This window comes from Salmo salar, chromosome 02 (genome assembly GCF_965601325.2).
Source record: "Salmo salar chromosome 02, fSalSal1, whole genome shotgun sequence".
In the NCBI taxonomy this organism is placed as follows: Eukaryota; Metazoa; Chordata; class Actinopteri; order Salmoniformes; family Salmonidae; genus Salmo; species Salmo salar.
This window is the reverse complement of record NC_138292.1, coordinates 35,138,718-35,162,182: the sequence shown is the minus strand read 5'-3', so window position 1 is coordinate 35,162,182 and position 23,465 is coordinate 35,138,718. Positions and strand designations below refer to the sequence as shown.

Below are 23,465 nucleotides of genomic sequence, written 5' to 3'. Positions count from 1 at the left end.
TGTTTCCATTATGTATTTGGTTGTTTGTGTTTGTAGTCTGTAAATAGGTCAATTTTGGCCTTTGTACAATAATCCACTCTTTGCCACATGCTGTTCCCTCTAAAGTTGTAACCCTATCTTCTACTCTAAATTATTAAATTGTGGTCGGAAGTACTGCAGATTACTTTATTGCTTGCAGATTTATTGCTTGCTGGCCTCGTATCATAAGACATGGTGAACAAAGTTTGAAGCACCATAAACATAAGCAAATATTTACCAACTGCATTTATATACGGCTGAATGCTACTCAGATGACCAGACGAGGACCAGACCAAATCAAGCATACATCAACATATGTTTAAACCTCACTGGACGTTAGGTAAGAGAATCCACCAGTAGTCCATTGAATGCCTTTAACCTTACACAAGGGAGAAACAAACGTACAGTCAATAACACAATAGAAAAATCTGTATACAGTGTGTGCAAATGAAGTAAGGAGGTAAGGCAATAAATAGGCCATAGTGGCAAAGTAATTACAATTTAGCAATTAACCTTGGAGTGATAGATGTGCAGATGAAGATGTGGAAGTAGAAATACTGGTGTGCAAAAGAGCAGAAAAACAAAAACAAATATGGGGATGAGGTAGGTAGTTGGTTGGATGGGCTATTTATAGATCGGTAAGCTGCTCTGACAGCTGATGCTTAAAGTTAGTGAGGGAGATACATTATAAGTCTCCAACTTCAGTGATTTTTGCAATTTTTTTGTGTGTGCGTGCATGTGTGCAAGTACAAAAAACATGTTGACTCACCCTACTTGTAGAGAAACACCAATGACATCCTCCTCTCTTTCATGTTGCCGAAACACTCTATGACTCTGTCATACAGTACACGGTTTAGTTTTATGTTGTCGTAGGCTATCTGGCTGAAATGCTTGCTCCCTAGTCTAGCTTATTTTCATGGGCAATGATGCGCCAGGCCAGCTAGTTAATATTAGCGTACTACAGCTAGCTACATATTGGACTTCCATCCTCTCAGGCCAGGAGCGCAATGTATGCATTTATTGTTGGATCAGAATCACCGTTATAATCATTGGCCAATACAGAGAATTAAGTAAAACCAGTCCAAATCCCTATCTCCATCCATTGTTAATTTATGAAAGGGACAATTTTAACTAGCTAGCCAGACACCGGAGGACAACGACACAACGAGATGCCACAATTCAAGTTTTTTATGTAAATGACATTCTACTTTTGATGTGATAGAAGTGAAGCCAAATCCAAACTAGCTTCCATTGACACTTTTTTTTGATGTGCCAGGACCATTCACAGTTTAGCTCAACACTGATTGGCTATTTTTTTTTTTTATTATTTGTATCAAGGGAGGCCAAATGCTCACTGGATTCCCTTGCATTCAATGCTATGGGCGGCAACAACGTCATACTCTTTTTGACCGGACAGCATCAGATAGATGGGCTACACATACATTACAGAGACAGAGGGGCGCTGTTTCACTCGCTCGGATGCTTTCTCCTGTGAGATACATACAGCCTCTTGTTAATTGAAGGAAAATGACACAGAGAGACGAAAGGTATATTATTAGTATTTTCTTTTCTTTTTCTTGGTCAATTTTTAGGGGCTTCCCTTGGCATCCATGAGTACGCACCACTGCCTGGGTTTCATGACCATGTCAGTAGCTATGACAATTCATAAATGATGAGACAGGAGCAAGAATCAGTTCAACCAGTTCAACCAATGTGCACATCTCATACACAACAATAACATTGATGCTCTGTGCATACAACTACAGTAAGTAGGAGGCACAAATGGTACAACCTTAATAGATAACACTATGTCTTTTTAATTCAATCTTAGTCCTGTATTGACGCTTTGCCTGTTTGATGGTTCGTCGGAGGGCATAGCGAGATTTCTTATAAGCTTCCAGGTTAGAGTCCCGCTCCTTGAACGCGACAGCTCTACCCTTTAGCTCAGTGAGAATGTTGCCTGTAATCCATGGTTTCTGGTTGGGGTATGTATTTACAGTCACTGTGGGGACGATGTCCTCGGTGCACTTATTGATAAAGCCAGTGACTGATGTGGTGCACTCCTCAATGCCATCGGAAGAATCCCGGAACATATTCCAATCTGTGCTAGCAAAACGGTCCTGTAGTTTAGCGTCTGCTTCATCAACCACTTTTTTATAGACTGAGTCACTGGTGCTTCCTGCTTTCATTTTGGCTTATAAGCAGGAATCAGGAGGATAGAATTATGGTCAGATTTGCCAAATGGAGGGCGAGGGAGAGCTTTGTACGCATCTCTGTGTGTGGAGTAAAGGTGGTCTAGAATTATTTTCTCTCTGGTTGCACATTTAACATGCTGATAGAAATTTGGTAAATATGATTTAAGTTTCCCTGCTTTAAAGTCACCGGCCAATAGGAATGCCGCCTCTGGATGAGCGTTTTCCTGTTTGCTTATGGTGGAATACAGCTCATTGAGTGTGGTTTTAGTGCCAACCTCGCTCTGTGGTGGTATGTAGACAGCTATGAAAAATACAGATGAAAACTCTCTAGGGAGATAGTGTGGTCTACAGCTTATCATGAGATAATTCTACCTCAGGCGAGCAAAACTGAGACTTCCTTAGATATCGTGCACAAGCTGTTGTTTACATACAGTAAATGCTTAGGCCCCCTTCCCGTGTCTTACCAGGCTGCTGTTCTGTCTTGCCGATAGAGTGTATAACCCGCCAGCTGTATGTTCTTCATATCGACGTTCAGCCACGACTCGGTGAAGCATAAGATATTACAGTTTGTCCCGTTGGTAGGATATACATGCTTTCAGTTCGTCCCATTTATTTTCCAGCGATTGAATGTTAGCAAGCAGAACGGCAGGCAAGGGCAGATTAGCCACTCTTCCCTGATCCTCGCAAGGCACACTGATCTTTTGCCTCGAAATCTTAGTTTCCTTTTCCAGAATCACGGGGATCGGGGCCTGGTCGGGTGTCTGCAGTATATCCCTCGCATCCGACTCATCTATTTTGAGGTGAGTAATCCCAGTTCTGATGTCCAGAAGATCTTTTCGGTCATAAGAGACGGTAGCAGCAACATTATGTACAAAACAAACGAAAAACAAACGAAATAGCATGATTGGTTGAGAGCCGATAAGACGGCAGCCCTACCCTCCGGCACTATCATTATTCCGGAGCTCTATGGAGAATTCCTTCGACCTCAAGGCTTGATTTTTGCTCTGACATGCACTGTCAACTGTGGGACCTTATATAGACAGGTGTGTGCATTTCCAAATCTAGTCCAATCAATTGAATTTAACAACAGGTAGACTCCAAAGTTGTAGAAACATCTCAAGGATGATCAATGGAAACAGGATGCACTTGAGCTCAATTTTGAGTCTCATAGCAAAAGGTCTGAATACTTATGTAAATAAGATGTTTCAGTTTTTTTATTTCCAAAAAATTATGGTATTGTGTCTAGTGTTCAGAGTTTAAAAAAAATGTTTTAGTCCATTTTAGAATAAGGCTGTAACGTAACAAAATGTGAAAAAAGTTAAGGGGTCTGAATACTTCCCGAAGGCACTGTATACACACACACACACACACACACACACCACACACACACACACACACACACACACACACACACACACACACACCTTGGTCATGCAACAGTGTGGATTGCAATTGCTCCAGGACCACAGATTTAAGGAAACATTGAAGTACAGTAATTTCACGATTAGACACTAAGTTGGACACCTACTACAAATCATATCGAATTGAATCATCAATCGCTGTAGAATATCTGAAGTGGAATAAGAATACATACAGTGTATAATATGTCTGGTTCCTGTATGCCCTTGAGATTCTATGTGTAGTAATGTTAACAACAACACTGTTACAAGTTGAACATGTGTAGATATTTCCTGTTATTCCCTTCCATATCATTATATCCTGATCATTCAATTAAACCGTCTGTATGTCTCCATAAAATTGGAATCACGTTTTAGTTATCCATCTCAAAGATTACTCAGCCTTACCTATTCTGATAATAGCATGTGCCGGACATTTAACATGTTGAAAACAAAGATCTCAAGGTCATTGATTTGGTCACTGGTGTATAAATAACTCTCAGATTCAGTTTAGTCAGGAAATTTACCAACATCAAATCACATCAACATCACATCAACATCAACATCACATCAACATCAACAGTGACTTTGTTATTTTGACTGTGAAGATAAGAAGATATGAAAATCTGTTACTAGTTCGAATTGCTTTATATTATATTATATTTTCTGCTGTACTACAACCATATATCAACCCTTGATTTACATAACAGTTATGGCATAACAACAATGTAATAATTCAGCAGTGAATGTAATTGTAGATGTAATCAATCCTGCCACAGACAACTAAACTGCTTACCTGTGAGGAAAGTCTATTAGCTTTTTTGTTTTACAATACATACATATAAAAATATAAAATAGGGAGCACTGCTTTGCAAAGAATATAAATGGTATCAAACAAAAATGTATGTTTATATGTTACTGCAATGTGAGCCCTGTGTCTGAGCAATGTGCCTGTACCACTGAATCTGCAATGTGCCTGTACCACTGAATCTGTAATGTGTCTGTACCACTGAATCTGCAAGGTGCCTATACCACTGAATCTGCAATGTGCCTGTACCACTGAATCTGCAATGTGCCTGTACCACTGAATCTGTAATGTGTCTGTACCACTGTATCTGTAATGTGCCTGTACCACTGAATCTGTAATGTGCCTATACCACTGAATCTGTAAGGTGCCTGTACCACTGAATCTGTAAGGTGCCTATACCACTGAATCTGCAAGGTGCCTATACCACTGAATCTGCAAGGTGCCTATACCACTGAATCTGCAAGGTGCCTATACCACTGAATCTGCAAGGTGCCTATACCACTGAATCTGTAATGTGCCTGTACCACTGAATCTGTAATGTGCCTGTACCACTGAATCTGTAATGTGCCTGTACCACTGAATCTGTAATGTGCCTATACCACTGAATCTGCAAGGTGCCAATACCACTGAATCTGTAATGTGCCTATACCACTGAATCTGTAATTTACATTTTAGTCATTTAGCAGACGCTCTTATCCAGAGTGACTTACAGCAGTGAATGGATACATTTCATTTCATGCGTTTTTTAAATTTTAATATATATATTTTTTTGTACTGGCCCCCCGTGGGAATCAAAGCCACAACCCTGGCGTTGCACACACGATTCTCTGCCAACTGAGCCACAGGGAAGTAATGTGCCTGTACCACTGAATCTGTAATGTGCCTGTACCACTGAATCTGCAATGTGCCTGTACCACTGAATCTGTAATGTGCCTATACCACTGAATCTGTAATGTGCCTATACCATTGAATCTGCAATGTGCCTATACCACTGAATCTGCAATGTGCCTGTACCACTGAATCTGCAATGTGCCTATACCACTGAATCTGTAAGGTGCCTATACCACTGAATCTGTAATGTGCCTGTACCACTGAATCTGCAAGGTGCCTATACCACTGAATCTGTAATGTGCCTGTACCACTGAATCTGTAATGTGCCTGTACCACTGTATCTCCTACCACAGTAGCTGTACATTGGCTTGTTCTGTGTTTCCCCTCCAGGATGATGAGACAGGCCATGTTCTTCCTCTTGCTGGCTCTTCTAGGAACGCCTACTGATGCCATTGTTCCAAGTAAACACTTCCTCTTGTTGTTATCTCTAGATATATGATGCCCTTTAGATTGACAGAGAAATGCCTATAGTTATCAACAGCAAAAGTGGCATCATTTCACAAGGAGCCAAGAGTTCTCTTGTCTTGTTAATGACACACCTGTAATATAAACAATCCTTATCACACACAAATAACACGGAGCTAGTGCACCAGTGTTATTCCTATGGTAGATCTCTCACTCTGAGGAAGTTATGCGACTGTGGTTCTTCCAGGCCAGAACAGTCTGTGAAGTGGAGGTTTATGGGTACCTCGCCCCAACTGGTAAGGATAAGCCCCATCACGTTTAATTCCATTTGAATATTAATGAAGTAAATACTTTTAGTAAGTAACTCAGAGCAATCATGTCTTCCACTGACTCATTTTATGCAGACAAATATTCAAGTGACGTCTTGGATATACATACTGTATGATACGATATATGATAAATCATGTATAATTGCCTCAACAGTAGTTAAACATTGGTTTAAAGCCGGCTGCTGAATCCGTAAAATGTTAAGCTGTATATAGCCTCCAACACTCTACTCAGCAAATTGTATGCAGTCTATCACAGTGCTATCCGTTTTGTCACCAAAGCCCCATATACTACCCACCCCTGTGACCTGTATGGTCCTCACTTCAAATTCGTTGCCAAACCCACTGGCTCCAGGTCATCTATAAGTCTTTGCTAGGTAAAGCCCCGCCTTATCTCAGCTCACTGGTCACCATAGCAGCACCCACCCGTAGCGTGTGCTCCAGCAAGTATATTTCACTGGTCACCCCCAAAGCCAATTTCTCCTTTGGCAGCCTTTCCTTCCAGTTCTCTGCTGCCAATGACTGGAACGAATTGCAAAAATCACTGAAGCTGGAGACTCATATCTCCCTCACTAACTTTAAGCATCAGCTGTCAGAGCAGCTTACAGATCATTGCACCTGTACATAGCCCATCTGTAAATAGCCCCTATAACTACCTCTTCCCCAAATTGTTATTTTTTGTTTTGCTCCTTTGCACCCCAGTATCTCTACTTGCACATTCATCTTCTGCACATCTATCACTCCAGTGTTTAATTGCTAAATTGTAATTACTTCGCCACTACGGCCTGTTTATTGCCTTACCTCCCTAATCTTACCTCATTTGCACACACTGTATATAGACTTTTCTATTGTGTTAGTGACTGTACGTTTGTTTATTCCATGTGTAACTCTGTGTTGTTGTTTGTGTTGCACTGCTTTACAGGGATAACCCACCCAGTCGTCATTGTGTGGGTTTGGTTTTGCTTACAATGCTATTGATGGGAATCACAAGGTATTTGGGAAGATGGTTCCTCCTCCTGCACCAACACCAAAGTCAACTTTAACCCCTGGTGATGGTTGGACCTTCTGGGGACTCATAAAGTGTTCTCCATCACCAACCGAATGGACGGGACTTTCTGTAGACTGAATGGTTCTGAGTTCCGCATTGGTGACTCCCTGACAAAACAAGAACAATGGCAACAGCAATCCCAGGTGAACTATGGGAGTTAGAGTCAATGCTATATTTGACAAAAAGTTGGTTAGTACAACTGTGTACAGACTGTAGAGATAGTTAGAGGACACAACATTCTATCTGTCCCATTATGGCATCTCTGAGAGAATGGGCAGTGCCATTGAGGCCATCTCTATTTTGAAGTAGTACATTTTATTTTCTACTACTTCTATGAGTTGGTAAACAAACTGAAAGGGTGCGTACTGCCACCTTGAATGTGTTGTTTGAACGGGTATAAAGCCAAGGTTGACTATTTACTGCCACCTGCAGTTACAGAATATTTGCTCACGAGTATAATTCATTGGCTGATCCCTCCTGGAATTATGTGATCCTTCCTTAACCCATAGAAAGTCCCACCCAGTTGAGTACTTCAAAATGGTGAAAGTCCTCAATGGCACTCCATATGCTAAAACGGGCTTTTGGTCACTTGAGTCCTCTATCTATCTCTATGGTGCAGCCTGACTTACAACACCAGGAAATGTGTTGAATTGTCAAAATTATTGAGTGGTTCACTATATGAGTCTGATGAGTTAACATGGAGCTGCTTGTGTCATAGTTACTGTTGTAAAGCAGTTTCGATTTCCTCCTGCAGGTGTGCTGTGATCTCTTCAATTCCAGCTGGCTTCTCCAGCACCTTCCGGTGTAACGGGATGGTGGGTCGATACATCAATGTGGTCATTCCAGGAAGAAGTGAATACCTGACCATGTGTGAGGTGGAGATCTATGGGTAACCACTGGACTGACAAATCCAGAGCATTTATTACCAAAATGTAATCTGGAGCACACACTGTTTTCTGGACGTGATAGATAACTTATATTCATTTTTTAAATTTAACTAGGCAAGTCAGTTAAGAACAAATTCATATTTACAATGACAGCCTACCGGGGAACTGTCACGGTTGTCGTTGGTTAAGGAGGACCAAAACGCAGCAGGTATATGTAAGCTCATCTTGAGGTTTATTAACTCCAAAATGAACACCAAAATAACAAAAGAGAGCGAGCGAGCGAGCGAGCGAACGAACGAACGAACGAGCGAGCGAGCGAGCGAACGAACGACAGTCTGGCAAGGCACAAGGCTAAACTCAGAACAATCTCCCACAATTAAACAGACAAACACACCCAACTAATATAGGACTTCCAATCAAAGGCAACACCACACAGCTGCCTTCAATTGGAAGTCCACCCCAATTAACCAAACATAGACATACAACTAACTAGATCAACATAGAAATACGTGAATTTCAAACAGTGCCCAAAAACCCCGGAATACTAAATCAAATGCCCTTACTACAAAAACACCACCCTGAACCACATAATACAAATACCCTCTGACATGTCCTGACCAAACTACAATACCAATTAACCCTTATACTGGCCAGGACGTGACAGGAACAGTGGGTTAACTGCCTTGTTCAGGGGCAGAACGACAGATTTTTAGCTTATCAACTAGGGGACTCAATCCAGCAACCTTTTGGTTACTGGCACAACGCTCTAACCACTAGGCTACCTGCCACCCTAAATTATATTGTAGGTGACATTCTCCAGACACTCTTAGAAAAAAAGGGTTCCAAAAGGGTTCTTCAGCTGTCCCCATAGGAGAACCCTTTTAAGTTCCTGGTAGAACCCTTTTGGGCTCCATGTGGAACAGGGTTTTACATGGAACCCAAAAGGGTTCTACATGGAACCCAAAAGGGTTCTACCTGGAACCAAAGATGGTTCTTCAAAGGGTTCTCCTATGGGGACAGCCAAAGAACCCTTTAAGGTTCTAGATAGCTCCTTTTCTTCTAAGAGTGTATGTGTAGGGAAAAATCCATGTTTAAATGTATTAACAGTTTAGAATTTTTATTTCACACTGTAAATATAGTTATATTGAGTACATTCATTTAGATCTGTTTTTTTGAAACTGTACTTACTGTAATGGCTCCTATCATTGTTCTGTATTGTATGTTAATGTGTTTGGAGAAGATAAAGTGTAACACAACACCTACGTTTCAGAAGCATTTATTGGTTTCACATAGAATGCAATTATCAAAGATATTTAGATTGGAATACTATGGCCTAACCCTATGTTTTTCAATTCTCAAAACCAAGACATTTAGCTAAGTCACCTGCGCACGCACGCACACAAGCATGCACACACGCACATACTGTATAGACATTCACTTGGTCATGTATAAGAGTGTGGATTGTAATTGTACCAGGACCATAAGTAAACGTTGAAGTAATTTTATAATAAGACACTTTTAGTCTACTTTTATCTAATTGAATGTAGTCATCAACTGCAGTAAAATATCTGATGTGGAATAAGTATACAAGCAATATGTTGCCTGCTTTTGTACATGCTCTTGAGATTCTATAAGTAGCAAAGTATACAACCACTGTCATAAGCATCGTAAGAGACAGACCAAGGCGCAGCGGGTATAGTGCTCATCTTCTTTCTTTATTTAGAGAGAACACTCAAACAAAATAAACAAATGACGAAACAGTTCCGTAAGGCACACAGGCTATACAGAAAACAACCACCCACAAACCCAAAGGAAAAAAGGGCTGCCTAAGTATGGCTTCCAATCAGAGACAACGAAAGACACCTGCCTCTGATTGGAAACCATACTCGGCCACACAGAAAATGAACATAGAAAATGAAAACTAGAACAAATCCCCTCTAAACAAACCAACCCCAAAACACACAAAAACAACACCCCCTGCCACGCCCTGACCATACTACAATGACAAATGACCCCTTCTACTGGTCAGGACGTGACACTACTCTGTAACACGTTAAACATGTGTAGATGTTTCCTGTTATTCCCTTCAAAATCACGATATCCTGATCATTCAGTTATACTGTCTGTATTTCGCCATAAGTTGGAATCATGTTTTAGTTCTTTATCTCAATGATTATGTCACAGGGTGGAAAAGTGAGTTGAGCAGGCAGAGCGAAAAAGTATATTTTTAACATGTATTTTCATACGTCATGGTTTACAGTCGTCACTGTAGGCCAATAGGCAGGTTGCAACAAGGATCCACCAAAAGCAAATGTTTCACACAAAAATAAATAAACCCACATATTTACTCATAGCAAACAACAAAGTCCCCTTGAGTATAAAGTCCTCCAATACCTGCCAGCAGCTCTCCCACATGGTGTCCTGGGACAGCCAGGGCCGTTCTTGTAGTCTTCTAGTTCTTGTAGTCTGCTTTTGTCTAGTTCCCTCTATGGTCCTGGGACATCATTCAGGACCAGATAAGGATGATTTTAGGACGTTCTCAGGACATTCAGTGTATCAGTTGTCAGGATGTCTATAATGGTCCCAAAGAAACGTCAATAGGATGTTGTAACGGATCCTGTCCGTCAGTGGTTAGATTCCAGCATTTTACAAAAGTATCTTGTGTTCCCTCCATGAATGCCCGTTCTTGATACAAGCAGCCCGGTTGATGATTAACCTGAGCTGATTGACACCTGTCTTATCGCACTGATGTAGGGCTGGAAGTCAAACTATGGCACAGTAGTGCAGTTGACTAGTTATCATGGTATGGTAAATTGTTTGGAGGATGTCCTTGGAGACGAGGGGGCTGGGCAGGGTCATTGACTTTGTGACTGGTGTATAAATGAATCAGTCAGATTTAGTTGTCTACAGAGCTTTTACCTACATCAACATCAACATCAACAGTGACCTTATTTTTGTTGAGTGTGAAGGTAAGAGGATATTACAATCTAATACTATTTGGAATTGTCTTCTATTACGTTATATTTTCTACCTTACACAACCACACATTAACTGTTGATTTACATAACAGTTATGGAATAATAATAATGTCATAATTCAGCAGTGGGTTGAATTCAGATGGGCGTGATGTTCCCATAATCCAATCCTTTACTTAAATGCATGCTGATGTGTTTGCAAGGAGGCTGTGATTGCAAAGAGACAGTATTTTATACTGAAAGACTTGTATTCTATTTAAAAAAGTAGCAAGGTTACGAAAAGAGAGAATAGTGCTAAGAGTAATGCAGCACCTCTCATTGTTCTCTCCGCTAATACTATACTCTCTTGAATTACATTCTTAATTAAGTAGAAATTGTGCAGAAATGTAAAAGACTGTTATAATAAAATAAGTGCCCTTTAAAGTTTACATGGAAAATTCAATATATGAATAAAGTATTTCTAAACAGCCAAAAATCAGCATTTTGACATGTCCCTTTTCTGACGAAGATTTTTACCTGAAAATGTCGCAGTTTTCACCATCATTGTAAAGCCCTCGTTACTTTGTTGCTTTGACAATGTCATTTCCGAAGATTATTATTAATTTCACGAGATTAGTGATTCATTTACGTTTGACTCTCATTTTCAAGGTCAACCCTGTTAAAACTTCTTTGGGATAGGTGGGACATTAGCGTCCCATCTGGCCAACAGCCGGTGAAATTGCAGAGCGCAAAATTCAAATTAAATTACTATAAATATTCAACTTTCATGAAATCACAAGTGCAATACATCAAAATACAGCGTAACTTGTTGTTAATCCAGCCAAGGTGTCAGATTTCAAAAAGGCTTTACGGCAAAAGCAAACCATGCGATTATCTGAGGACAGCGTCCAGCACACAAATGCATAACAAATCATTTTCAACCAGGAAGTTGCGACACGAAAGTCAGAAATAGCAATATAATATATGCCTTACCTTACAAGATCTTCTTCTGTTGGCACTCCAAAATGTCCCAGTTACATTACAAATGATCCTTTTGTTCGATAAATTCCTGGCGCGCTTCAGTCAATAATCCACTCGGTTTCCTTCCTTCAAAATGCATACAAAATGAATCCCAAATGTTACCAATAAACTTATCCAAACAAGTCAATCAACGATTATAATCAATCCTTAGGTACCCTAATACGCAAATAAACAATACAATTTAAGACGGAAAATCGTTATTGTCTTTACCGGAGATAAACCAAAAGAATGTGCTCTCTCGACCATACGCTTGGAAACACTACATTCAAAATGGGAGCCACTAGAAAAACTACAACTTCTCCCTCATTTTTACAAAAACCAGCCTGAAACTCTTTCTAAAGACTATTGACATCTAGTGGAAGCACTAGGAACTGCAATCGGGGACGATTTCGCCCTATTATGAAAGTGCCAGGCATTGAAATCAGTGGTATGCTGATTTATTTTTTATTTTTTATGGTTTATCCTCGGGGTTTCGCCTGCCAATTCAGTTCTGTTATACTCACAGACATTATTTTAACAGTTTTAGAAACTTTAGAGTGTTTTCTATCCAAATCTACCAATTATATGGGCCTAGGTGGCAGGTAGTTTACTTTGGACACGCTTTTCATCCGGACGTCAAAATACCGCCCCCTATCCCAAAGAAGTTTTAAGGGAACTGAACTTTCAAATCAAATCACATCAAATTTTATTAGTCACATGCGCCGAATACAACAGGTAGACCTTACAGTGAAACACTTACTTACGAGCCCCTAACCGACAGAGCAGTTAAAAAAATACGGATAAGAATAAGAGATAAAAGTAACAAGTAATTAAAGAGGTGCAGTAAAAAATAACAATATATACAGGGGGGTGCCGGTACAGAGTCAATGTGCGGGGCACCGGTTAGTTGAGGTACTATGTACATGTAGGTAGAGTTAATTAAAAAAATGACTATGCATAGATGACAACAGAGAGTGGCAATGGTGTGGAGAGGGAACGGGGGGCTATGTGAATAGTCTGGGTAGCCATTTGACTAGATATTCAGGAGTCTTATGGCTTGGGGGTAGAAGGTGTTTAGAAGCCTCTTGGACCTAGACTTGGTGCTGCGGTACCGCTTGCCATGTGGTAGCAGAGAGAACAGTCTATGACTAGGGTGGCTGGAGTCTTTGACAATTTTCAGGGCCTTCCTCTGACACTGCCTGGTATAGAGGTCCTGGATGGCAGGAAGCTTGGCCCCAGTGATGTACTGGGCCGTTCTCATTACCCTCTGAAGTGCCTTGCGGTCGGAGGCCGAGCAGTTGCCATACCAGGCAGTGATGCAACCAGTCAGGATGCTCTCGATGGTGCAGCTATAGAACCTCTGAGGACCCATGCCAAATCTTTTCAGTCTCCTGAGGGGGAATAGGTTCTGTCGTGCCCGCTTCACGACTGTCATGGTGTGCTTGAATCATGTTAGTTTGTTGGTGATGTGGACACCAAGGAACTTGAGGCTCTCAACCTGCTCCACTGCAGCCCCGTTGATGTGAATGGGGAAGTGCTCGGTCCTCTTTTTCCTGAAGTCCACAATCATCTCCTTTGTCTTGATCATGTTGAGGGAGAGGTTGTTTTCCTGGCACCACACGGCCAGGTCTCTGACCTCCTCCCTATAGGCTGTCTCATTGTTGTCGGTGATTAGGCCTACCACTGTTGTGTCATCGGCAAATTTAATGATAGTGTTGGTGTCATGCCTGGCCGTGCAGTCATGAGTGAACAGGGAGTACAGGAGGGGACTGAGCACGCACCACTGAGGGGCCCCTGTGTTGAGGATCAGCGTGGTGGATGTGTTGTTACCTACCCTTACCACCTGGGGGTGGAACGTCAGGAAGTCCAGGATCCAGTTGTAATGGGAGGTGTTTAGTCCCAAGGTTCTTAGCTTATTGATGAGCTTTGAGGGCACTATGGTGTTGAACGTTGAGCTGTAGTCAATGAATAGCATTCTCAAGGAGGTGTTCCTTTTGTCCAGGTGGGAAAGGGCAGTGTGGCGTGCAATTGAGACTGCATCATCTGTGGATCTGTTGGGGCGGTACCCAAATTGGAGTGGGTCTAGGGTTTCTGGGATGATGGTGTTGATGTGAGCCATGACCAGCCTTTCAAAGCACTTCATGGCTACAGACGTGAGTGCTACGGGTCGGAACGCCATTTGGGCAGGTTATCTTAACCTCTCTAGGGTCGGCGGGACGAAATCGTCCCACCTACTCAACAGCCAGTTGAATCCCGTGGCGCGTTATTCAAATACCTTAGAAATGCTATTACTTCAATTTCTCAAACATATGACTATTTTACACCAGTTTAAAGACAAGACTCCCGTTAATCTAACCACACTGTCCGATTTCAAAAAGGCTTTACAACGAAAGCAAAACATTAGATTATGTCAGCAGAGTACCCAGCCAGAAATAATCAGACACCCATTTTTCAAGCTAGCATATAATGTTACATAAACCCAAACCACAGCTAAATGCAGCACTAACCTTTGATGATCTTCATCAGATGACAACCCTAGGACATTATGTTATACAATACATGCATGTTTTGTTCAATCAAGTTCATATTTATATCAAAAAACAGCTTTTTACATTAGCATGTGACGTTCAGAACTAGCATACCCCCCGCAAACTTCCGGTGAATTTACTAAATTACTCACGATAAACGTTCACAAAAAACATAACAATTATTTTAAGAATTATAGATACAGAACTCCTCTATGCACTCGCTATGTCCGATTTTAAAATAGCTTTTCGGTGAAAGCACATTTTGCAATATTCTCAGTAGATAGCCCGGCATCACAAGGCTAGCTATTTAGACACCCACCAAGATTAGCACTCACCAAAATCAGATTTACTATAAGAAAAATGTTATTACCTTTGCTGTCGTCGTCAGAATGCACTCCCAGGACTTCTACTTCAATAACAAATGTTGGTTTGGTTCAAAATAATCCATAGTTATATCCAAATATCCTCTGTTTTGTTCGTGCGTTCAAGACACTATCCGAATGGTAAAGAAGGGTGATGCGCACAACGCATTTCGTGACAAAAGAATTCTAAATATTCCATTACCGTACTTCGAAGCATGTCAACCGCTGTTTAAAATCAATTTGTATGCCATTTTTCTCGTAAAAAAGCGATAATATTCCGACCGGGAAAGCGTGTTTACGTTCAAAGACGAAAGAAAATAAAACATGGGGTCGACTCGTGCACGCACCTCAGCCCATTGTCCTCTGATAGAGCACTTGCCAAAAGCGCTAATGTTTTTCAGCCAGTGGCTGGAATTACATCATTCAGCTTTTTCCCGCCTTCTGAGAGCCTATGGGAGCCGTAGGAAGTGTCACGTTACAGCAAAGATCCTCAGTCTTCAATAAACAGAGTCAAGAAGCTCAAGGAATGGTCAGAGAGGGCACTTCCTGTACAGAATCTTCTCAGCTTTTTGCCTGCCATATGAGTTCTGTTATACTCACAGACACCATTCAAACAGTTTTCGAAACTTTAGGGTGTTTTCTATCCAAAGCCAATAATTATATGCATATTCTAGTTTCTGGGCAGTAGTAATAACCAGATTAAATCGGTACGTTTTTTTATCCGGCCGTGTAAATACTGCCCCCTAATCCCAACAGGTTAGTGTTCTTGGGCACAGACACTATGGTGGTCTGCTTAAAACATGTTGGTATTACAGACTCGGACAGGGAGAGGTTGAAAATGTCAGTGAAGACACTTGCAAGTTGGTCAGAGCATGCTCGCAGTACACGTCCTGGTATTCCGTCTGGCCCTGCAGCCTTGTGAATGTTGACCTGTCTAAAGGTGTTATTCACATTGGCTGCGGAGAGCATGATCACACAGTCTTCCTGTACAGATGGTGCTCTCATGCATGTTTCAGTGTTATTTGCCTCAAAGCGAGCATAGAAGTAGTTTAGCTCATCCGGTAGGCTCGTGTCACTGGGCAGCTTTCGGCTGTGCTTCCCTTTGTAGTCTGTAATGGTTTGCAGGCCCTGCCACATCCGACGAGCGTCAGAGCCGGGGTAGTAGGACTCGATCTTAGTCCTGTATTGATGCTTTCCCTGTTTGATGGTTCGTTGGTGGGCATAGCGGGATTTCTTATAAGCTTCCGGGTTAGACACGAGCCTCCCGCTCCTTGAAAGCGGCAGCTCTAGCCTTCAGCTCAGTGCAGATGCTGCCTGTAATCCATGGTTTCTGGTTGGGGTATGTACGTACGGTCACTGTGGGGACGACTTCATCGATGCACTTATTGATGAAGCCAATGACAGATGTGGTGTACTCCTCAATGCCATTGGAGGAATCCCGGGAACATATTCCAGTCTGTGCTAGCAAAACAGTCCTGTATTTTAGCATCTGCTTCATCTGACCACTTTTTTATTGATCTAGTCACTGGTGCTTCCTGCTTTCATTTTTGCTTGAAAGCAGGAATCAGAAGGATAGAATTATGGTCAGATTTGCCAAATGGAGGGTGAGGGAGCTTTGTATGCATCTCTGTGTGTGGAGTATAGGTGGTCCAGAGTTATTTTCCCTCTGGTTGCACATTTAACATGTTGATAGAATTAGGTAAAACGGATTTAAGTTCCCCTACATTAAAGTCCCCGGCTACTGGGAGCGCCGCCTCTGGGTGAGCGTTTTCTTGTTTACTTATGGTGGAATACAGCTCATTCAATGCTATCTTAGTGCCAGCCTCTGACTGTGGTGGTATGTAAACAGCTACAAAGAATATAGATGAGAACTCTCTCGGCAGGTTATGTGGTCTGCAGCTTATCATGAGAAACTCTACCTCAGGCGAGCAATGGCTCAAGACTTCCTTAGATATCGTGCACCAGCTGTTGTTTACAGAAATACACAGACCGCCACCCCTTGTCGTTCAGCCACGACTCCATGAAGCATAAGATGTTACAGGTTTTAATGTCCCGTTGGTAGTTTAATCTTCCCAATACCTCGTCCATTTTATTGTCCAAAGATTGCATGTTCGCGAGCAGAATTGAGGGGAGTGGGGGTTTATTCGATCGTCTCCTACTCCTCAGAAGTCAGCCCACCCTCCGGCCTCTCTTTCTCTGCCTCCTCTTCACGCAGATCACGGGGCTCGGGGCCTGTTCCCAAGGGAGCCGTATATCCTCCACCTCGGGCTTGTCATAGTCATGAAAGAAGAAAAATGATTCTGCTAGTCAGTGGTGAGTAATCGCACTACTGATGTCTAGAAGATATTTTCGGTCATAAGAGACGGTAGCGGGAACGTTATGTACAAAAATAGTAAAAAAAAAAAAGACAAACAATGCAGATAGACAAACAAAAAAACACAATCAGTTGGGGGCACGAAAACATCTGCCTTCTGTTCCGGCGCCATTTCGTATTAATATGGTGATTACTTTTTTATTAATAAAAACATGGTGGAAAACTGAGTGGGTTGAGCATAACACATCAGCCCTGTTACACATCTTTATGACAGAGTGTTAAAATGAGTTTAAATGAACAGTAAAAAATTGTTAAATGACACTACCCAAAATGGACTCTCTTGGTGTTTATCGTTCTTCTTATGAAGTGATTACAACAATATTTGAAATGTTTTTCTATGTTCATGTGAGCTAAATTGAGAAAAAAAATATCAATTGTGATTGAATTGCAGCCTACAGATTGTTTCAGTGTTCGTGTCAATGTTTCTGTAGACTGGTTCCTATCAGACCCGTTGACTTGCTCTGGGCTTTTCCTGCAGGATGATGAGATCAACCATGATGTTCCTCTTGTTGACTCTCCTGGGACTGGCATGCTCTATTGGCCCGACCGTCCCAAGTAATCACATCTTTAATTCCGTTTCCTCCTTTTAACTCAGAGCATTTAGTCTCAGAGCAGTATTCTGTACATAAATCTGAGACACTCCATTTAGTATGACATGTTATGTTTGGTATAGTTGCATAAGACACAGTTATGTATCGCAAAAACAAAAGTAGGGTGGTTTGTTGTGGTGGATGGATGGATGATGGGTGTATAACGCGAACGCCTAGCGAGCCAAAGCTTGCGTGTTCGAATCTCTTAATGGACCACTCTAGCATTTTAGCTAATTAGCAACTTTTCAACTTACTACTTTTTAGCAACTTTGCATATACTTGGCACGTTAGCTAACCCTTCTCCAAACCCTAACCTTTTAGCTAACCCATCACGTAACCCTAACCTTAACCCTTTAACCTAACTCCTAAACTTTACCCTTAACCCTAAACCCTAGCCTAGCTAACGTTAGTGAGCTAGCTAATGTTAGCCACCTAGCTAGAATTTGTAATGTATCATATTTTTAGCAAATTCGTAACATATCATACATTTATCAAATTTGTAACATATAATACATTTAGGGAATTTGTAATGTATTGTATGTTTTGCAAATTCGTAACATATCATATGAAATTGTCACGGTTGTCGTCGGTGAAGGAGGACCAAAACGCAGCAGGTAAGTGCAGGCTCATCTTGACGTTTATTTATTTTCAAAATGAATACCAAAATAACAAACCACTAGAACGAACGAAGAACAACAAACAGTCTGGCAAAGCATAAGGCTCAACACAGAACAATCACCCCCAAATAACAAACACAAACACACCCTAATATATGGGACTCTCAATCAAAGGCAGATAGACAACACCTGCCTTCAACTGAGAGTCCCAACCCCAATTAACCAAACATAGAAACAGACATACTAGACTAAACATAGAATACCTGAAAACCAAACAGTGCCCAAAAACCCCGGAATACTTAAACCAAATGCCCCTTCAACAAAACACACCACCCCGAACCACATAAAACGAATACCCTCTGCCACGTCCTGACCAAACTACAATACTAATTAACCTTTATACTGGCCAGGACGTGACAGTACCCCCCCCCCCTTAAAGGTGCTAACCCCGGAAGCACCTTAAAAAAAAAATAAAAAAAAAAACAACCCCAAACAACAAAACCAAAATTCCCCTCTACTAAAGGGAGGGAAGGGAGGGTGGCTGCCGTCAACGACGGCACTGTGCTACACCCCCCCCTCCCCAACCCACCTATATCTGGAGGTGGCTCTGGTTCCGGCCGTTCCAGGCTGTCGGGCCACTCTGGCGTCGCCGGGGGGCAGTCGGGCCAGTCTGGCAGTTCGGGACAGTCTGGGCAGTCTGGCAGTTCGGGACAGTCTGGGCAGTCTGGCAGTTCGGGACAGTCTGGGCAGTCTGGCAGTTCGGGACAGTCTGGGCAGTCTGGCAGTTCAGGCAGCTGGGCAGTCTGGCCACTCCGGCAGTTCAGGGCAGTCTGGCCACTCCGGCAGTTCAGGGCAGTCTGGCCACTCCGGCAGTTCAGGGCAGTCTGGCCACTCCGGCAGTTCAGCGCAGTCTGGCCACTCCGGCAGTTCAGCGCAGTCTGGCCACTCCGGCAGTTCAGCGCAGTCTGGCCACTCCGGCAGTTCAGCGCAGTCTGGCCACTCCGGCGACTGTTGACTGGCGGGCAGCTCCGACGACTGTTGACTGGCGGGCAGCTCTGATGACTGTTGACTGGCGGGCAGCTCCGACGACTGTTGACTGGCGGGCAGCTCCGACGACTGCTGACTGGCGGGCAGCTCCGACGACTGTTGACTGACGGGCAGCTCCGACGACTGTTGACTGGCGGGCAGCTCCGACGACTGTTGACTGGCGGGCAGCTCTGATGACGACTGTTGACTGGCGGGCAGCTCTGATGACGACTGTTGACTGGCGGGCAGCTCTGATGACGACTGTTGACTGGCGGGCAGCTCTGATGACGACTGTTGACTGGCGGGCAGCTCTGTTGACTGTTGACTGGTGAGGCTGGGTTTACGCACTTGAAGCCTGGTGCGTGGTGCTGGTACTGGGCTTACCAGATTTTGAACACGCACCTCCAGGCTAGTGCGGGGAGCGGGAACAGGACGAGTCGGACTGGGTTGACGCACTTCCGGGTTCGCACGAGAGACAGGAGCTGGAAACCCAGGGCTATGGAGGCGCACAGTCGGTCTTGATCTTACCTCCTGCACAACCCGTCTTGGCTGGATGGAACTAGTAGCCCTGTACGAGCGGGGTGCTTGTACAGGGCAGACTGGGCTGTGCAGGGGCCTGATGGTAGCCGTGCGTAGAGCGGGAGTTGGGTAGCCTGGTCCTCGGAGGCGTACCGGCGACCAGATGCGCTGCGCAGGCATCCTCCTACCAGGCTGGATGCCCGCTCTCTCACGGCACCTGCGAGGGGCTGGAATAGCGCGCACCGGACTGTGCGTGCGTATGGGTGAGATAGTGCGCTCCTCAGCGAAACATGGCGCTCTCCACCCCATACGCTCCTCCATATAACCACGGGTAGCTGGCTTCCGGCTCTTCCTATGCCTAGCCAAACTACCCGTGTGCCCCCCCAAAAAAAAATCTTGGGGGTGCCTCTCGTGCTTCACCCTCAGCGCGTCCATGGCCTCGTACCTCCGCCTCTCTGCCTTGGCTGCCTCAATTTCCCACTGCGGGCGGCGATAATCCCCAGCCTGGTGCCAAGGTCCGGCCCCGTCCAGCACTTCCTCCCAGGTCCACTTCTCCCGCCAGTCCAACTCGAAATTCCTCTGCTCCTTCCTCTGCTGCTTGGTCCTGGAATGGTGGGTGATTCTGTCACGGTTGTCGTCGGTGAAGGAGGACCAAAACGCAGCAGGTAAGTGCAGGCTCATCTTGACGTTTATTTATTTTCAAAATGAATACCAAAATAACAAACCACTAGAACGAACGAACAACAACAACAACAACAACAACAACAACAACAACAACAACACACAACAACAACAACAACAACAACAACAACAAACAGTCTGGCAAAGCATAAGGCTCAACACAGAACAATCACCCCCAAATAACAAACACAAACACACCCTAATATATGGGACTCTCAATCAAAGGCAGATAGACAACACCTGCCTTCAACTGAGAGTCCCAACCCCAATTAACCAAACATAGAAACAGACATACTAGACTAAACATAGAATACCTGAAAACCAAACAGTGCCCAAAAACCCTGGAATACTTAAACCAAATGCCCCTTCAACAAAACACACCACCCCGAACCACATAAAACGAATACCCTCTGCCACGTCCTGACCAAACTACAATACTAATTAACCTTTATACTGGCCAGGACGTGACAGAAATGTGTGATGGACATACGAAACATACGAAACATAACATATCATACTAAACAAATTGTCACAAATTTACATACAGAATATAACAAAATGGTCTGAGACTAGGTTGAGATATAATGCCCTTTAGATTAGCAGGGCTAGGTCTCTTACTATGAAAAGTGAGGTTATATTATATCTCAATGAATTTATGACATCAACTGGCAGATTTACAGTGCCTTCAGAAAGTATTCAGACCCCTTGACTTTTTCCACATTTTGTTACGTTACAGCCTCATTCTAAAACGTATTAAATATATCTACACACAATACCCTATAATGACAAAGTAAAAACAGGTTTTTAGACATTTGTGCCAATGTATTAAACTTAAAAAATTGAAATATTACTATTACATAAGTATTCAGACCCTTTACTCAGTACTTTGTTGAAGCACGTTTGGCATCGATTACAGCCTCAAATCTTCTTGGATATGACGCTACAGTACAAGTTTGGCGCACCTACAGTATATTTGGGAAGTTTCTCCCATTCTTCTCTGCAGATCCTCAAGCTCTGTCAGGTTGAATGTGGAGCGTCGCTGCACATCGATTTTCAGGTATCTCCAGACATGTTCAATCGGGTTCAAGTCCGGGCTCTGGCTGGGTCAGTCAAGGACATTCAGAGACTTGTCCCGAAGCCACTCCTGTGCTGTCTTGGCTGTGTGCTTAGGGTCCTTGTCCTGCTGGAAGGTGAACCTTCTCCCCAGTCTGAGGGCCTGGGCACGCTGGAGCAGGTTTTCATCAATGATCTCTCTGTACTTTGCTCCGTTCATCTTTCCCTCGATCCGGACTGTTCTCCAGTCCCTGCCTCTGAAAAACATCCTCGCAGCGTGATGCTGCCACCACCATGCGTCACCTTAGGGATGATATTTGCCAGGTGATGAGCTGTGCCTGGTTTACTCCAGACGTTCAGTCTTGGTTTCATCAGACCAGCGAATCTTGTTTCTCATGGTCTGAGAGTCCTTTAGTTGCCTTTTGGCAAACTCCAAGCGGGTTGTCATGTGCCTTTTACTGAGGAGTGGCTTCTGTCTGGCCACTCAACCATAAAGGCCTGATAGTTGGAGTGCTACAGAGATGGTTGTCTTTCTGGAAGTTTCTCCCGTCTCCACAGAGGAATTCTGGAGCTCTGTCAGAGTGACCATCAGGTTCTTGGTCCACTCCCTGACCAAGGCCCTTCTCACATGATTGCTCAGTTTGGCTGGGCGGCCAGCTCTAGGAAGAGTCTTGGTGGTTCCAAACTTCTTCCACTTAAGAATGATGGCCATTGTGTTCTTGGGGCCCTTGGATGTTTTGGGACCCTTCTCCAGATCTGCGCCTCGACGCATTCCTGTCTCAGATCTCTACGGACAATTCCTTCAACCTCATGACTTGGTTTTTGCTCTGACATGCACTGTCAACTATACAGACAGGTGTGTACCTTTCTAAATCATGTCCAATCAATTGAATTTACCACAGGTGGACTCCAATCAAGTTGAAGAAACATCTCAAGGATGATCAATGGAAAAAGGATACACCTGAGCTCAATTTCAAGTCTCATAGCAAAGGGATTTCTGTTTTTTAAACAGAAATCTGGTTTCGCTTTGTCATTATGGGGTATTGTGTGTAGATTGATGATGAAAATGTTTAATTGTATACATTTTTGTCTGTAACGTAACAAAATGTGGAAAAAGTGAAGGGGTCTGAATACTTTCCGAATGCACTGTATGTACTAGGATCATAGTCCGGGGCCTTACCGTCAGAAGGTGCTGAAAGCGTTACAGAGCCGATTAAAGCGTCAAATTTAATAGAGATGCTCATTGGGATGTATTAATTGTCCCCCACGATGAAATCGGAAAGGGGACTGTGGATCGGTGTCCTTCTGTCTATCCATCTGTCCTTATCTCAGAGACATTGGGCCGATTTTCACGAAACTTTGGTGAATGATGCGTCATGCCATAGAGATCATTGGCCCAAGGAGGGAGATATATTCATTGAGAGCGAAACGAGGGGGATAAATGGGACCAAAATCATTCTTCTGCAGCAGGTGGCGTTTTTTCTTTGGCACATGAAATGGAGTACAGGGAGTTGATTAGCTAAAGATACTAGTATGAAGGCTAACGGCCTTCCATTTTTGAAGACATTTATTTTCAGAGAGGCCACTTGAGTATCTGGTCAATATAATGGATCATCTGTGGTCAAATCAAATCAAATCAAAAATCAAATCAAATTTATTTATATAGCCCTTCGTACATCAGCTGATATCTCAAAGTGCTGTACAGAAACCCAGCCTAAAACCCCAAACAGCAAGCAATGCATTGGTCACACAAGATAAATTTAATT

At 43.1% G+C, this 23,465-nt stretch overlaps 1 protein-coding gene across 4 annotated transcripts in view; it reads left to right on the top strand.

Annotated features, from left to right (window-relative positions):
• Positions 1-10,793: 10,793 nt before the first annotated feature.
• LOC106581121 (fucolectin-6) overlaps positions 10,794-23,465 on the top strand; it is a 24,278-nt gene continuing 11,606 nt past the window's right edge. Inside the window, exons 1-3 of one of the 4 annotated variants that reach the window (XM_014162917.3) lie at positions 10,828-10,944; positions 17,055-17,152; positions 17,692-17,768. In XM_014162917.3, coding sequence (XP_014018392.3) covers positions 17,693-17,768 — 76 coding nt within the window. In that variant the 5' untranslated portion in view covers positions 10,828-10,944; positions 17,055-17,152; position 17,692. Of the gene's footprint in view, positions 10,945-17,054; positions 17,153-17,644; positions 17,769-23,465 lie in introns of all 4 variants that reach the window. The other 3 variants (XM_014162895.3, XM_014162906.3, XM_014162884.3) reach the window with 3 other exon arrangements.